The following is a 19,238-nucleotide window of genomic DNA, read 5'->3' as shown; positions in this document are numbered from 1 at the left end:
AATACACTTTTTAACAATATCTTTCAATAATTTAAATAAATGTTTTTTATAGTAAACGGTCTTTAAATGCAATTTCTCGCTTTATTGCCTTATACTTTATTTAGCGCATTTTTCAAACGTTTTCAAAATTTTAGCCGTGGTTAAGTTGTTGCAAAAAAATAACAAATGCTTGGTCAGGAATAGAGTGCGATCGCACGCTTTTTCTGTCCACGACTGATATATATGTATATGTGTATTTAAAAATATATAGTATATGTATATATGTTATATATACATATACCGTATATTTATAAATACAAATAGCATATATATAAACCTATATAAATTAGTACAAAATCACTAAACAAAAAATTTTTCTCATTATATACTCGGTTTCATCAATAAAGACTCATCAAAAATGAATTATCAAATTATTATAACTTTAATTTAGACTAAAAATTAAATTACAGGAAGTTGCAACTGTCTTAACAGCTGTTAATTTTCACACACTTGTGGAATTTGATGACACTTTTATAAAAAGAAATCTTCGGAAATGATTACTTAGAAAATGCTTTTTTAGAAAAATATTTTTAAAATGGGTAACTATTATTTGAGCTCATTTAATTTTATAGTTTTTTAGGAGAAACTTATTTTCGTGCCTGCATTTTGAAACTAATTTTAATTTTTTAAATTTATGTTAGCTAACTGTAGCTAACTAAGTTAGCTACAGTTGCACAAAAAATATGGAAAAAATTAAAAAAGGTCACAACAATGCTTTGTTAAACAAAAGAAATTCTAAATGAAAAAAACTACAGAAAATTGTAATTGTAAACAAAAAAACAATCGTCCAATGAATTTAAGTTGTTTATCGTGAAATGTGGTATATAAATATGTTGCTTCCTCTAACAATGTACCAGATAAACAATATATTGGCATAACAGAGGGTGAATGGAAAAAAAATTTAGCCAATCATAAGCAATCTTTTAAAAATAAAAAGAGTTCAAAAGACACCATGCTGGCAATATTTCCAAAAAATGTATACTATGCCTCCGAGAAATATTTTAAATAATTACACATGCAAACCAAGGACGTTTATAAAACAAAAAATTGGAATTAATTTCTAAATGCAGGCACGAAAATAAAAAACTATAAAAATAAATGAGCTCAAATAATAGTTACAATAAGTCCCTCTTTTAAAAAATATTTTTCTAAAAAAGCAAGTAATCATTTCCAATAAATTCTTTATATAAAAGTATCACCAAATTCCACAAATGTGTGAAAAATTACAGTTGTGACTTCCTGTAACTTAGTTTTTGGTATATATTGAAGTTTTTTAATTTTGATAATTCATTTCTGATGAGTCTTTATTGATGAAACTTAGTGATAAATGAGAAAAAAAAGTTTTGAAGTGATTTTCTACTAATTTATTTTCCTTATAATATTTTTGCAATTTTATAATTAATAACAATAATACATAACAGTCATAATAAATAGGATAACAAAATTGATACAGATTATAGTCATAGCAACAATAAGATATGTTTGCTTACAATAATTGCAATGAAAAAATAATAACAAAAAGTAATAATAATAATAATATAATCGTAGTTAGGCATAAAAATTTATAAATAAAGTAAAGGAGAGTAACAAGATCAGAAGGGCATTATGATCAATTTAAACTTTTCGAAAACTGTATTTTACTTTAAAGAAAAAAGAATTTATTTCAATTTTTTACCTCTAACTTATTTCTTAGTGAGTTATAATTAATAATTAAAACTTTTTATGCATACAGTTTTTATACAAAGTAAAAATAAAAAAGTGGATGTCATGTCATATTTGACATTCTACCAATTGTCAAATCATACTTTAGTTATGAAACAGAAATTTGACAATAGGAGCAAGTCTTGCTAAAAATAAATACTTTTAATATACTTTTTCTTATTACCTCTCTTCGTGATTATTTTAATGATTAATTTTTTCAACTTTATACCAGTCTTGAAACTATCCTTGCGACGAAAAAACCACGTCATCATTGAGTAATAAAACAATTAAAAATATCTCTCATTATTTAATGGGGGCAACCAAACGCGTTAATTTTAGTACAACGATATCAATCAATAATTTCTGAATTAAGATTTTACATTCAAGGATGTTAACAAATAGTAAATTTACTAATATAAAGTAAACACCTGTTAATGTTAATAATATCTAATTCAAATCAGTGGCGTAACTATAAATTTTGGGTCCCCCGCCAAAAAAGTTAAAAAATTTTTTCAAAATATATTTACAAATGAAATATCCAATATTTGCTTTTTATATTGAGTTAACATAACACGATTAAGCATATGAAAAAAAGTTTATTTTAAAAATTTGAGAAATAATCTAGAATCTTTTCTTAAAATAATTATACAAAAGAACGAACATTGAAATTATATTTAAGAGATACATACTTAATAGCAAAAACTAACTTTACCTCACTTATGCCTATGGAAGAATTTTTATTTTCATAATAACTATACTATCTTAAGACAGTAATTCTTAGAATGCTATCAAGAATAGAAAAAAAATTGAAGAATGTTCTAAGAAACTTTGTATTTGTTGAACAACTTTAAATATAAACTTTTCTTGCCTTCTTATTCGCAAATACCACAATTACTTTATCTAGTTCTAATATTTGAACTTTTTCGTTCTCTATTGCCAAAATTGCACAATGTTTGAGACGCTCCTGAGATATGCTATTTCTTAAATATGATTTGATAATCTTTAATTTGCTAAAAGATCTTTCAGCAATTGCAACTGTCACATGTATTGTCATCAGCAGCAATATTGCTGTGTTTACATCTGAAAAATTGCACTCCATTAAACTGTATTCGATGAGCAGAATGTCAGCTAAATCTTTTAATGTAGTTGCTTCTGTAATGTCATTTTTAATAAAAATGATTGTAAGTAGTATAAAATACGGGTTCTAGCTCATTTTATTTCAACCATATCCCTATCCCTATTCTCATATCATATTTCATCCATATCAACCATAATGTATTAATATATAATAGTTACATCAGTTTCATCAACTTAAGCGTAAAAGAAAACATGTCCTACTATATCAGACTTATCAATTCTTTATTATCAACCCATGAGTTAAACGAATCAGGATACCCATACCACTTTACTAGTGTCTTGTTTTTAAGTTTACGAATAACTTTTTCAATCCTAAATATCTTTTAATCCATTTTTTGTATTTCTTGTTCACAAAAAGTACCTTGTATTTATTCATTATAATAGTCAGTTAATTTATAAGTTGGTGGATCTGTGAACTGAACTTGTGACACTGTAAAAACTTCTTCAGTCCATCTCGGAGTGTATCCTTTTTCAAACGTTCCTTTCTTTTTGGTTATCCTACATCTATCACCAATTGAAAACTTTGGTCATACAGACTCTGATCGTACATTTCTATTTTGATTGAACCAAACAATATTTTCATTCTATTTATCGCTAGCTTCAACTGGTGTCATTTTAATGGAAGAGTGCTTTGTGTTGTTGTATTTATTTACCATTTCATCTAAGACGTCAATATATTTTCTAGTAGAATTAGCTGAAAAGTACTTAAACATTTTATCTTTCATTGTTCTATTCCATTGTTCAACTACACAACTTTTTTCTTCATTTTCAGTTGAGTATAACTTATCACCTAGCGCTTTAACATGCTTATTATAAAATTCTAAGCCTTTATCTACCCATATTTTTTGAGACTTTCTTTCGTGGAAGATTTTATTTAAAGCATTAGCAACATCAATTCCATTTTTACTCTTTAATAGAACAATCCATCCATACTTAGAAAAAACATCTATTACGATTAATAAGTATTTCATACCGTCATTGAATTTAGAAAAAGATTTCATGTCAACTAAATCAACAGCCCATATTTCATCGATTCCATTTACAATTACTTTTCTTTTTCTGAAATGTTTTACAACTGGTTTATGAAGTTCGTTTGCAAGTTCGTCAGCCCATTTCAGGTCTTTCAGACTATTAAGAATTAGATCCTTTTTTTCTTTGATCGTTTGTAGTTTTTTTGAGTAGTTCCAACACCCAAACCAAATTTTGCTTTAGATGATATATCAGGTTTTATAACACCTCGTTCAATTCTTTCACGTATTGTTGGATTTTTTGTAGAATTCATTTCATCGATCTCAATTTTATCAGCTAAATTTCTATTTGCTGTTTCATTGAAGTATTTATAAGCTAGATCGTGATGGTAAGCTGCATTATCAACTCTATCTATAGCTTTACTCCATTTTTTATATGCGTCAGTAGAAGTTAATCGTTCATCTAAATTAGTACAAGGACCTGCAAAGTTCATTCCAGGTAAATGCATTTCACCTGGAAACTTCGACCATGGCAGTTTTATTTTATGTATTGCTGAATTAATCGAACTCACTAAATCTCCTCCTTTTTATGATGATACAAATTGAGTTTTTAATTTTCCGCAAATAGCGCAATTTCCACGTAGCATATTTCTATTGCTTTTACTCACAACATTTTGCAAGTTTAGTGTATTTGTTTTTTTCCTACATTTAACGCAGTACATTTTATATATATATATATAAAAAATTTTATAAATAAAATCTTGATATCTAAAAATGGATATTATAGATTTGTCAAGGAATGCGAATAGCAATAAGAGAAATAATAATAAGTTGTTGCCTTGGAGTATAAGAGGAATTATTGTTGGAAAGTCGGGTTGTGGAAAAACTACTTTATTATTGAATTTACTTTTGAGACCCGGTTGGTTAGACTATAATAATTTACAAGTTTTTGCAAAATCTCTTTTTCAACCAGAATACAAAATATTAAAGCAATCTTTTGAACAAAAGTTACCAAAAGAAGTAATTCTTGAACTATATAAGTTTAAAGACGAAATAAAAAAATCGAATGAAAATCCAGATTTTGTAATTAAAGACATTTCCAAAAATTTAAATGAGAAAACGGATATGGAATGCAAGTTTTTTGAAACAGCAGAAGATGTGCCAGACCCTCAAGATCTAGATATTCGTAAGAATAATTTGATGATATTTGATGATTTACAATTAACAAAGCAAAACAAGTGTGAAAAATATTATATACGAGGAAGACATAGTAATGTAGATTGTTTCTATCTCGCACAAAATTATTTTATGTTACCAAGGCAAACTATACGAGAAAATACAATTTTTATTTGCTTATTTCCTCAAGATTCAAAAAATTTAAATCACATATATAATGATCATGTTTCAAGTGATATGGGAAAAGATGAGTTTAAAAATTTTTGTGAAAAAGCATGGTCAGAGCCTCATGGATTTGTTGTTATAGATCTATCTTCTAAGAAAGATAGTGGAAAATATAGAAGTGGATTAAATTGTTTTTATAAACCCAATTTTTGAAAAAATAATATAATCTTATATAAAAATGATATGTCTATTAGTGAAGGGAAATAGTAGTTTATTAAGAACTATTTTTAGCCCTGTTATTAAATTTAGAGAAGACAGAGAATATGAAAGGGCTCTAGTTCGTATAGATACATCTTACAGTTTTCCTAATATTTATTCTTCAAACAATAATTTTAGATATAGCAAAGCTAATGGATCAACTTGGAAGGATATAAACATTCCAGTTAGATCTTATGAAGTTGTTGATATAAATAATTACATTCAATCGACTATGATATTAAACGGTGATGCAACTTCAGCAGTTGCAAATATTACAATTGTAGCAAATAAGAATACATTAAATGCAAATTTAACTATTGCAACTGGTTATAAAGTTGATTTTACAACTTCAAATTCAATTAGAAGTATTTTTGGTTTTGACAGTGCAATATATTCAGAAGGATACTATATATCAACTAATATAGTAAACATATTAAGTGTTAATAGTATACTAGTACCAAGCGATATAAAAGCATCATCGTATGAAAATGGAGCAACTAGTAACGTTATATATTCATTTTTCCCAGATGTAGATGTAGGTCCTGAAAATAAAATTATTGAAAAGCCGAATTATGTAACTTATTCGGAATAAGTATTTATTCCGAATAAGTTACATAATTCGGAATAAATACTTATTCCGAATTATGTAACTTATTCGGTCAACTTATTCGATCAACCAATCTAGTTTCTATTTAAAATGGAAGCTAGATTGGTTGATCAAGATGAAAATCTTTTGGATTTACGAGGAGAACAAGTAACTATTAGATTTCATATAAGAGAATTATATAAGTCGTAAAAAAAATTTTTTTTTTAATTTTTTTTACTTACATATAAAAATGAGTAAATATACTAATATTAAAGTAAATATTTCATAGGGACAATTGAAAAAAATTAAAAAAGTAATTGATGAAAGTGGTTATGGAGCTAGTATTAAATTAGCTCTTTCAGATCTTAATCGCAATCAAGTCTTAGCTGTAACAAAATGGCAATTGAATAAAATTACGAAAGCATATAAAAATGGTACTGGTGTGATAATTAATTTAAGTAAAGCGCAACTCATTCACAATTCTAAAATAGAGGGTGGATTTCTAGGAGCACTATTACCTTTCCTTGGTACAGCCGGAAGATTTTTAGCATCAAGCGTTGCTCCAGCTCTTACATCAGGTTTATTAGCAGGAGTAGGTTCAGCAGCTGGATCAGCTATGGTTGATAAAATTGCTAGAAGGGGAGTTGTGTACTTAAAAAAGAATGGAAAAGGAATTAAAATGACGGCTGCAGGAAATGGCTTATATTTGAGACCATGGAATAGAGGTAGTTCTATTGGTGATGGATTGTACTTACGTAGTGGAAATGGATATACATCAACAGGATCAGGCTTATTATTAGGACCAAATTCACCATTAGCTAATATTCCATTTTTGAATATACTTTTATGATTTATTAAATTTATTTTTTTTATGTAATAAAAAGAAAGACCATTACATATTTTAGGAAATATACCACGTGAACCTCCAAATCAACTTAATCATTCTAAGGTATAAACAAAGATATTCAAAGATTTAGAGCATCCTTCAGTATTAATAGATAATAATAAGTATGAAATATTTGCGCAACAAAGACATTACAATAAAATATCTATCACATCAATTTATTTTTTTAAAGTTTGGTGTTGTAGTTAATGAAAGTGTTGTGTTAGTTTCATTAAAAGAAGAACTTAAACAAAAAATGTTAAGTTTGCAAAACTCTATAATATCAGAGACTATTGATGATATTATCATAAATGTTGTTAATCATTCTGATTCTGATATATTGATTAAAAAAGGGGATAGTTTATGTTTTGTGAAGTTATTGTAATTATTTTTTAAAAAATCATTTTTAAAAAAATTATTTTTACCTATTAAAATGGAGTTTAATAGCAAAAAGCTATGTAATAATATTTATTGAGATATACAAAATGATAAAAATATTAATCAGTTATATCCAAATCTTCCAAGTGCACCTGATGAAGAAAATAAGATTATTAGTGCACATCTATATCGCTTAAACACAATTGGTGAGATTCAAAAAGAAATAAAGAGTGAGAGAGAAAAGAGAAATAGGTTAAGTAAAAATTATCATAGAGCTGTAAAAATAATTTCAGCTATTGATAATTCATTACCAGCAAGCACTATGGCAATTGGAACTATTGGAATTGGCTTTTTAGCAACAATAGTTGCAGCACCAGTAGCTATCGCATGTGAAGGTGCAGCATTAGAAGCAGGTGTTTCATCATTAATAGGAGGACAAGTTATTGAAAAAATTAAATTTAAAAGCAGAAAGCATGAAAAGATTAAAGTACTTGCCGACTCAAAACTAAATACAATAAGTGACTATATTTCTAAAGCTTTAGTAGATGGAAATATAGATGACAATGAATTTAAACTAACACTTAGTGAACTTGAAAAATTTAAAGCTATGCTTGAGCAAATTAGAACAAATTCAAAAGAATTAATGAATGAATAAACTAAAGAATCATTAATTAAACAAGGAAGAGATGAAGCAATTAATATACTCCAAAGCGGATTTAGTAAAAAAGTAAACGTCAAAACCTAAAACGTAAGGCGTTGTGTTTTTTATCTTTATTTATAAAAAACGCAAAATGCCATTTCTTAAAATTGAAGATCCTGAAATAAGGGATAAAATTGTTAAAGATTACTTAGAAAATAAAAAAAGAGTAAAGCAGAATGATTTAAATCAAAAAATAAGTGAAACTAATTTACAGTCAGGCTTAGATAGTCTTGATAGTCAAGATGGTATGAGTCTAGGAAAAATTGCAACAGATTATCTAAGAATGTATGCTAATAGTAAAAAATCTACAGATAATACATTTGGGATACGTGATGAAGATGGTATATTTTATATTGGAAAAAAACCAATACATATTAATGATAACGATATAATTATTGATGATAAAAAATATTATGGTACTCCTGGCCTTTGGGAATTGATAGTAAAATTTATTCCTAATAAAGAAGTATATAATGAAGATGATGTTAAAAAATATCAAGATATATTAATACAAACAGATGCAATTACTTCTGAAAAACCATACAAACTAAAGTCTTCTCGTAGTGTAAAATACAGAGAAATAATAGCTCCTATATGGAAAGACATAAAAGAAAATAGGAAGCGTGAATCAAGAGGAAAAGGAATTGGAGGTAGAGTACAAACCATAATTCTTCCTAGTGACCCTTATGCATTAGTTGATCGTCTTTATTTGTGTATAGCTGCATGGAAAGCAGGTAACACTAGAGCAAGAAATGATGGTGTTGCAGTTTGTGATGAATTATTAAGACAAGGTGTAATAGATAGTTCACAGTATGAAGCAATACAAAATCTTTTATAATTATATATAAAAAAATATATATAGTACATAAAAATGCTAATTGGTAATAATAGGAAATATATAAAGAAACATGTTGTTGGAGGAAGTGGTATATTCGAAAGCATAAGAGATCTATTTAAACGAATAAAAGAGTCAAATGTAACAAGAGTGTCATCAGCTATGTTGAAGAAGATGGCTGCTACTGATTTAGGAAAAAATGCAATAACTGCAGCTAAATCAGCAGGAAAAGAACTTTCAAAATCAGCAATAGAAGCTGCTAAAAATGTTACAGTTGAAAAAGGAAAACAATTAATTGATAAAGCGTCATCAAAAATAGCGTCACAACCTGTTAATAATAAAATTGATGAATTAATTTCAAGTTTTGTTGTATCTGAAAGACCTACTTCGCATGGAAAAAATAATGCAGAAGAGATAATAACAAATATAAATAAATTGATGATGGGGTTTGCAATACTATCAGTAAAAAAATCTCCGTGCAAAGGTCGCCCATGCAAAGTATCAAATAAAAATGCTGTAAGAATAGAAGATCTAGTTAAAATGGGACGCGGTCTTCGACTTGTGTAAATTTAGCTATCGTCAATTTATCTTTCGAAAATTTATCTTTCGTAAATTTTTTTATATCGTTTTTAAGAATTGTCAATCAAAAAAAAAATTTTTTATATTACATATAAAAAAATAAAATGACGACTTCTTAAGTATTTAATTTTACAGAACCGATAGAGATAGATAATGGAATTGAAAGATATGAAGAACATATATATGAACCTACTAATCGCACAAATCTAAATAGTCCTGGAGAAATAAAAATCAACATTGAACAACAAGATTTGTTAACACTTCCATCTAAAGCGTATCTCTTATTTGAGGGTCAACTTGTTAAAGCTGATGGAACAGCTTATGCTAATGCAGATGCTGTGTCGCTTAAACATAATAGTCTTATGCATTTATTTAATCGAATAACATACCAATTATGAAACAGAGAGATAGAAGCTGTTTATAATATAGGTCAAGCAACTACAATGTTAGGAATGCTTAATTATGCAAATGGCTTTTAATTAGCGGAAGGATTAAATCAATTGTGGTATAAAGATACTACACCAACAGCAGTACTTGCTGATAACAATCCCATTTCCGGGCAGTAATACAGTCTTTAATTCAAGCTGGAATTCGTTTTGCTTACTCAAACTCTATTGTCCAGTTATATAAAACTTTAGCTGTTCCAACACTAACGTATGGTCTTGAGCTTTGCGACCATAAAGAAATGTTATTGCAAAAGCTTGATATAGTTGGAAGAATTGCACTGAAGTCACTACTAAACGTTTCAAAACATAGTAAAAATTATATACATCCCCTATTTTGTATTGAAGATATATCTATAATTACGCAACAAAATAAGATAAACTTATTTATTCGCCTGTTGAAAAATAAAATGACATTTGATATTCTTAAGTCGCAGTTGAACAACGAATCAGGTCCACGACCTTTTGTAGATAGCGTCAAGGCTCTGTGCAATAGTCATAAATTAAATATAAAGAAGCTAATGCAACACAAAGAAAAAATAAAAATTACTGGTTTAAAAAATATAATTCCTGAAACGGATCTTAAAATCTTAAAATGTGCAGTTGAGTACTGGAACTCAAAAGAACAAAGAACAATTTTCAAGGAGGTTCTTGAGAATAAAATTCCTAGATCCTAGAGATTTTTTTTTTTTTGAAACTCTTTATTTACCTTACTTGTAATATATAGTGGGTGTTTAACAAATATATAAATTAAAAAAAAAAATAGGGTTTGCAACAAGACAAGCATACCTAGTTCAGAAACCAACTACAAAAGGAACATTTTCATTTTGCATACCTTTAAGACACATTTTTGGATTCTGTGATGATTACGACAAAGTTATTTATGGTATTAAACATACAATAACTCTTGTAAGACAAAGTGATGATAATGGAATTTTTAGGCTTTCTGGTGCAGCTGCAGGAAAAGTTATTCTTAATAAAATACAACTTATTATGCCAAATTTGATACCATCATTTAAAGAAAAAAAAAGACTTCTTGATGAAGTTGAAAAAAAGTGACCATTCCAGTAAGTTTTAGAAAGTGTCAGAGTAATGCTACAACTGTTCAATAAGCTACTTCATTTAATTGGGAATTGCCCTCACAGACATCTCCTGAAAATCCGAGGTACGTTATTGTCGGATTTCAAACAAATAGAGCTAACGGTGACCAAACTGTCAATGCTTCAATATTTGATCATTGTGACTTGAAAAATATGTTCATTATGCCTAATAATAATCTCAGATATCCTGCTGAAGATTATAATTTGTCATTTCCAAATCAGCAAATTTCAAGAATTTATAGAGATGCATCTATTTTTAAAGAAAGGTATTATGGAATGAATGAACTGATCGCAAACAGCAATATAAGTCCTTCTGACTATAGAGATTTATACCCAATCCTTGTTTTTGATATTAGTAAACAATCAGAAACATTAAAATCATCAACTAGTACAAATTAGAGCAACATTTAATACAGCTGTACCAGCAAATACTCAAGCATTTGCTCTTTTATTATCTGATAATATATTAGAACTTAAAGCAGATGGTAATAAATTTACTATTTAAATTTTTGAAACTCAAATTTTTTTGAAAATTACTTAAAATTTTTTTCTTAATATAATAAAAATGTATTATACAAAGAAAAGTTTAAAAAGTTTATTAGAAGAAAATAACATTTCAAAAACATCTGACAATATCGCTACATTGCTAAAGATTGCAATGGAAAATGGGTTAGTAGACAAAGAATCTATTATGGCTGAAGTGAAAGAAGTAACTGAGAAAAGATCAGTTGGAAGACCTAGAATACATCCAGTAAAAGAATTAAATGAGAAAAGATCAGTTGGAAGACCTAGAATACATCCAGTAAAAGGAGAGAAAAAAGAAATAGATCCAAAATATGAAAGATTAAGAACAATTAAGAATAAACCAGTTACTATTAAATTAACAAACATGGAAACAGGAGAAAAAACAGTATATAAATCCTTATATAGCGCAATGCGTGAAACTGGTCATGGATATAGATATTTTGAAATGCGTGATGGTAAGATTGATAATAGTTAAAAGATTGAAATATCAAATTCTGAAAAATTAAAAAAAAATTAAAATATATTAAAAAAAAAATCTTTATATATAAAAATGGGATATGATGATTTATATGAAAATCCAAATGCTATTGAAATATTAAAGGCTTAGTTAGATAAAGTTTATTTTTTAATGCGATTGAAATATAAAAGAATAAAAATTATAAAAATAAAACTTATCAAAATATAAAGAAAATGAAAATCTTGCCATATAAAAATGGATATTGAGTATTTACTTCACATGGATACAGAGTATATACTAGATGAGGCTGTTCAAGATATATTATCAACAATTTTAACTCCATCACCTTTTGTATATAGAACATTGACAATTACAAAAGAGCAAGAGATTGCAAAATATAGAAATGCTACTTATTATTGTAGAATACGAGGATGAGGGGGATGTATTTAATATTTCATATGAAACTTTACATATGAAATATTGACAAGAAAAAATATTTTGAAAAATGATATAAAGAAAATGAAAATTAAAAAAAATTATCTTGCTATATAAAAATGGAAAAGAAAACGGTGAACAAATTAAAACAAATCGCTATAGAGCGAGGAATTAAATATTATTATAATATGCGAAAAAGCGATCTCATTACAGAGTATCGAACACACAGATGCAATCAGTCAAACAGATTAGTACGAAGTATCTACTTGACAAGCCTGTTCCAGATATATCATAAATAATTTTAGCTCCATCACCTTTTCAGCCTATTACACAAATTAGAAAAGAAATAAATAAAAAGATTAGTTCTCTTGCAGATTGGATTTTATCATATGTTCCTGATAAAATTAAAAAAACAGCTAATGAAAAGATTGATGAAATAAAATCTCATTGATTGAAATGAAATTAAAATAAGTTCTCACTTGTGAAATGGAGCGTACTGATATTAAAACAGGAGAAACTACAATAACATCTGCACCATTTAGAACGAGTAATCAAGTTGTATAAGAAACAACAGATTTAGATGATTTTTATGAAACATCAAAGCAGAAAATTTTAGAATCCTTATCATTATATCAACAAGCAGGATCAGGTTGGAGATTTGTTTCTATTGAAAAGATGGATATCAATTTTATTGAGTATAATCCTATTAAAGCTAAATCATATATTCCGCTTGATAAAAATTTAGCAACTATAAAAGCAATAATTAATATAAAGAATGAAGATAATCAATGTTTTAAGTGGTGTATTGCAAGAGCATTAAATCCAACAGCTAAAAATTCTGAAAATGTAGATAAAGATCTTAAAAATCAAGCTGAAAAAATAAACTGGGATAAAATAGAATTTCCAGTATCCTTAAATCAAATTAAACAATTTGAGAAGAACAATACAGATATTAGTATCAATGTATATGGTTATGAAAATTCAGAAGTTCATATTTTGCACCTATCAAAGAATAATGATCGCAAACATTTAATATATTTACTATTAATCTCAAATGGAGATACGAATCATTACTGTTTAATAAAAAATTTAAGCAGAATACTTTCATCACAAACATCTAGACAAAATACTAAAGTGTATTATTGTAGAAATTGTTTATTAGGGTTTAATTCTGAAGAATCATTATCTGATCATAAATATTATTGTGATACACATGATTCAGTATGTATTGAACTTCAACCACCAAATTCAACAATGCAATTTACTAATCACAATAAATCAATGAGAGTTTCGTTTGTAGTATATGCAGACTTTGAAAGTTTTATCAAACAAATTTACACTTGTGAACCCAATCCGAATGAATCTTATACTAAACAATATCAAAAACATATTTCAAGTTCATTCTGTTATTATGTTAAATGTTTTGAAGAAAGTTTTAATCAAAGCAGTCCAGTCACATTTACTGCAAGTAGTGAAACAGATGATGTTGCACAAATTTTTGTTGATAGTCAACAAGAAGATATTAAGAAAATTTGTGATAGTATCAAATTTCCAAAAAAGATGATATTTAATACTGAAAACAAGCATCATTTTAATGCTGCAATATCATGTCACATTTGTGGAGAAGATCTTGGAAAAGATAAAGTACGTGACCATTCTTTCCAGTACTATTTCACAACTTATCTGGTTATGATTCTCACTTATTATAAAGAAATTATCAGGAGGGAAATTGAGTTGCATACCAAACAACGAAAAAAAGTATATTAGCTTTTCTAGAGAAATTAAAGTGGATGAGTATATTAAAGAAGGTAAGAAATTTGAAGTTAAACGTGAGCTTCGTTTCTTAGATAGTTATAGATTTATGCCTTTTAGTTTAGATGCTTTATCAAAGAATTTAGCAAAAGACCAGTGCAAAAACATCGGAAAAGTATATTCAGGGAAACAATTAGATTTGTTACTAAAAAAAGGCGTATATTCGTATGATTGGGTAGACTCTGTTGATAAATTTAATGAAACCCAATTACCACCAAAAGAATTATTCTTTTCAAAGTTAAACAATGAAGATATAAGTGATGATGAATACTCGCATGCACAAACTGTATGGAAGGAGTTTCATTGCAAAACATTTAGAGATTATCACGACTTGTACAATGTTTCAGATGTGCTTTTACTAGCTGACGTCTTTGAAAATTTTTGAGATGTTTGTATGAATTGTTATAAATTAGATCCTGCTTGGTATTATACATCACCAGGATTAGCTTGGGATGCAGTATTGAAGAAAACAAAAGTAAAATTAGAACTGTTGAGAGATTACGATATCATCCTAATGATAAAGAAAGAAATAAGAGGTGGAATCAGTATGATATCTAATAGATTAGGAGCTTCTATAAATAAGTACATGGGTGATTAGATGACAAAAGCAAAGAATCAACATTCATACAATATCTAGACGCTAATAATTTATATGGATGGGCAATGAGTATACCACTTCCAACACATGGTTTTAAATGGATGGACTAAAATGAAATAGAAAACTTGAAATCAATTACATGTATACTGGAAGTAGATTTAGATTACCCTGAAAATCTACATGATGAACATAATGATTATCCTCTCGCACCTGAAAGATTAAATATGGATAAAGTTGAAAAACTATGCCCCAAATGGAATAATAAGAAAAAGTATATAGTACATTATGAAAATCTAAAACTATATGAACGATTAGGATTAAAGATTGCTAAAATTCACAGAGGCATAAAGTTTGAAGAAAGTGCATGGCTCAATGAATACATTGAACTAAATACAAACCTTGGAACTAAAGCAGCGAATGATTTTGAAAAAGACTTTTTTAAACTCATGAACAACTCAGTATTCGGAAAAACTATGGAGAACATTGAGAACAGAGTTGATATTAGATTAGTAACAGACAGAAATGAAGCTATTAATCTAGCATCAAAACCAAACTTTGAAAGTAGAATATTTGATGAAAACTTAATCGCAATACATATGAAAAGAACAAAATTAAAATGTGCTAAACCAATTTATTTAGGAATGTGTATATTAGATTTGAGCAAAACTCTAATGTATGAATTTCATTATGATTACATAAAGAAAAAATATGCTGATCGAGCATATTAAAACGAAACTAAAACAGAAGACTTTTATTCAGATATTTCTAAAGATAAGGAAAGCAAGTTTGACACAAGTGAGTTTAACCCAAAGCACCCAGCAAATAATAATGTAGGATTTAAAGTTGGTCTTGATAAGAAAGTAATAGGAATGTTTAAAGATGAGTCTGGAGGAGCACAAATTGAAGAATTTGTCGGACTCAGATCAAAGTTGTATTCTTACAAAGTACACGGAAAAGATAACAAAAAATGTAAAGGAGTAAAGAAAAATGTTGTTAAAAAGTATATAACACATGAAGATTAAAAAGTGTGTTTATTAAATATAAGAGATCATATTAGGAAAATGAATGTAATAAGATCATATTCACATGAAATTTATACAGAAGAGATCAATAAAATAGCATTAAGCGCAGAAGACGATAAAAGAGTTATTTTAGAAGATGGAATACACACATTAGCATATGGACATTACAAACTAAAAGAAAATAAGACAGTTGGACAATAAGACAATAAGACCTTAAGACAATAGGACAAAGATGTATAGGAACCCAAGGGGTAGGGGGATCCAAAAAATTATTATTTGAGAAAAAAACAATTTACAAATAAAAATGGAAAATATTTATAAACTTGTCAATGTTGAAAGAGTAATTCTACGTAATGAACCACTAACAAATTTTCAATTGATCAAAAAAATTTAAAATAAAACATTTTAGAGGTGTGTTTGTAAGAGATCAATTACCAAAAAATGTATACATAAAAGAATGTGGAAATATTAAATACAGCAGATTCAAGTAAGCAAGGATTTCACTGGATTTGCTGGTACAAAGACAGTGATAAAAAACTAAGTTTTGACTCTTATAGGCTACCACCTTCTGTTGAAATTATTAATTATTTAAAAAGTCCTGTTTATTATAACAGTGAAAGTGTTCAATTTGGAAATACCTCATTCTGTGGACACTTGTGTTTATATGTTTTGAAAAAACTTGATGAAGGATATGATTTTCAGAATATTATTAATAATCTATGGTAATTTTTTTCTTTATATATAAAATGCCTGTCGATATATTCGGTACTACTACTTCAGATGTATATTTAAATGGTTTAATAATATCTGAAGCTAATAACTTGTTCATTCGTAGAGATGGACAAAATAATGCAACTAGTAATATTAACAAGAATTCTAATAAATTAATAAATGTAGCAGATCCTACAAACTCACAAAATGCTGCTACAAAAAATTATGTTGATAATAATTCACTTAGTCTTAATGAATTAGGGATAATACCAAATTCAAGTTTAACTTGCCTTGGAAAAAAAGCTATACTATTCCACCATCTAAATATCCTGATGCAGCAGTAGTTTTTACACAATCTACTGGTCCTGGTATTCTTTGAAAACTATGGTTAGCATTCCAAGGATCAGATCCTAATATCAATGTTCCAGGTAATGTATTTCTTAGAATATATGCAGATCATGCACTTTGCATAGGAGATCATTCGAATTCTACACAGAGCGTTAGAGATAATAATATTCCTTTAGCTTATGATAAGTTAATTGCACCACTTGGTGGACCATTTTATGCAAACTCTTTTCAAGGTTGTAATGTATATACAGCTAGTGCATTAGGAGGATACATTACACTTGATATGCCATTTACTACTAGTCTAGTCATTCAGTTATACAATAATACTAAACAAAACGTTTCATATTGGACACAACCTCATATTACAATGATTACATCAATACCTAAATCATTGTCACTTATTAAGTTATACTCAATAGAATTTAGATTTAATCCCACAACTTATGATAAAGAATATATCTTATTAGACACTACAGACAATGCTAAACAAGGTGTTTATCTTAAGTATATTAGAATGCATATTATTGGATTAGCTGGAAATTGGTGGGCATCTAGAGTACGCATGTATGAGGCATACAATTCTCCAGCAAGTACGAACTATGTTATGAATACATTGACACCCTATGATGGAGATAGTAAAGGAACAGTAGGATATCCTGGCTTTGATAATTTCCACTCAAATTATCAAAATGTCTCGCATATTTGGATTGCCTCTTAACCTTATATGTTGGTTTCATTTTCCACTCACTGCAAATAGTAACAGCCCCTAACTTAAATAAATCGTAATTTGATCTAAAATCTTTTAACTTGAATTTCAGAGTAAAAAATAACGTGGCTGCTTCGTATAGATCTATGTACTTTTTTTGTAAGTTTTTTAAAGCATAATTTACATTCGTTAATGTGTGATACATAATGACGCAAATAAAAACAAATTCAAAGTTTGATATTTTGTCCCTTAATTTTAGAGCTTCAGTTTGTTCTACTCTTTTCGAATATTTTGAAGAAATTTTAGTTAAAGTTTTAACTATATTCAAAAAGCCTAACTTTATAGCTGATAAAGAATTAGTTCTTGAAGACCATCATGTTGGGTTTAATTTTTTTAATGTTACTTCCGACTCTCCGCTAAAATTTGATAGCAAATCCCATCTTTTAATACTGTTTCCCAAAAAAGAGTAAATTTCTTGTAAAATTATAAAAAAATTGTTTACTTCACTACAACCAGAAACAGCGTCATTTATAACCAGGTCTAAATTGTGACTCGCACAATGAACATATTGTGCAGATGGCTGAATATTATTATTTTTTTTTTTTTTTTTGAACTCCGTTATAAATGCCGCTCATCACATTAGCTCCGTCATATCCTTGACCACGGCACTTTTTTAAATCTATTCCTTTATTTTTAAGCAATAAAAACAATTGATTGGTTAAACCTACTGCCGAATAATCCTTTATTTCATAAAAACCCAAAAATGCTTCTTTAATCTCTATTTGACAAGGTTGAGTGTCCTCTTTGCGAATTATGTGAACGTATCGAAAAATTAAACTTAATTGTTCTTTTCTAGATACATCTTGAGTTGTGTCAACTATAATAGAAAAAAAGGGAGATTCATTTATTTCGAATAATAATGTTTTTTCTAAATTTTGGCTTAAACATTGAATTACTTCATTTTGGATAGCTGGACTAAGATATTTTATAGTGCCTTTAGGCTTATTGAGAACTTGTTTCATTGTACCGTCGTACTTTGACAGCAAATAAACATGAGACAAAAAATTCATCTGCCAACACTTCACTATAATCTCTAAATTCAAGTGAGTTTATTATCGTTAAAGTGATGTTAATCAACCTTTCTAATACCATCTTCCAAAATGAAGTATTATGACGAATTAATGTCTCTGCATCCTCGTTAAGTGTCCTGTTTTGTTTCCAATGACCGTATACTTGACATGCTTAAATATGTTTTAGGCTATTAGCATGACTTTTTATCTTTTTACTTTTTTTTTTTTTTATCATTTGAAAATAACCAACATGGTTCACAATATGCTGAGTTCAGAATTTTGGAATAACAGAGCCAAAACTGCTGTGTTCGACCAAATTTATATGCACAATAATAATACTTTGTGGAAAAATGTCTGAAATTTTGTGAAGGATCTTTTTTAAATGGTCCTTGTGGTTTGCATCTTTCAGAGGAAATAATAAATCTTTTTGTGCAATCATCAAGAAATTTTCCTTTAAAATATCCCATATCTGTTGTTAATTTATTTAATTCCTGAAATATATTCGGTTCTGGATCTGTTTCTTCAACTAACATTGCAGTGCTAAGATTGTTAGGATTTGCGAAAATATATTTTTTTTATATTTACTTTATAACGATTACTTTTATA

At 27.9% G+C, this 19,238-nt stretch overlaps 1 protein-coding gene across 1 annotated transcript; it reads left to right on the top strand.

The window, feature by feature from the left end:
- Positions 1 to 12,851: 12,851 nt before the first annotated feature.
- LOC136074713 (uncharacterized) lies at positions 12,852 to 14,562 on the top strand. Its single transcript, XM_065787054.1, has 3 exons — positions 12,852 to 12,912; positions 12,982 to 14,009; positions 14,077 to 14,562. Exons 1-3 carry the CDS (start codon positions 12,852 to 12,854, stop codon positions 14,560 to 14,562), a joined length of 1,575 nt encoding a protein of 524 aa, XP_065643126.1.
- Positions 14,563 to 19,238: the final 4,676 nt, after the last annotated feature.

This window comes from Hydra vulgaris, chromosome 01 (assembly GCF_038396675.1).
Source record: "Hydra vulgaris chromosome 01, alternate assembly HydraT2T_AEP".
NCBI classification, from domain to species: domain Eukaryota; kingdom Metazoa; phylum Cnidaria; class Hydrozoa; order Anthoathecata; family Hydridae; genus Hydra; species Hydra vulgaris.
The sequence above is the reverse complement of the archived record's forward strand: the minus strand, read 5'-3'. Positions and strand labels throughout refer to the sequence as shown.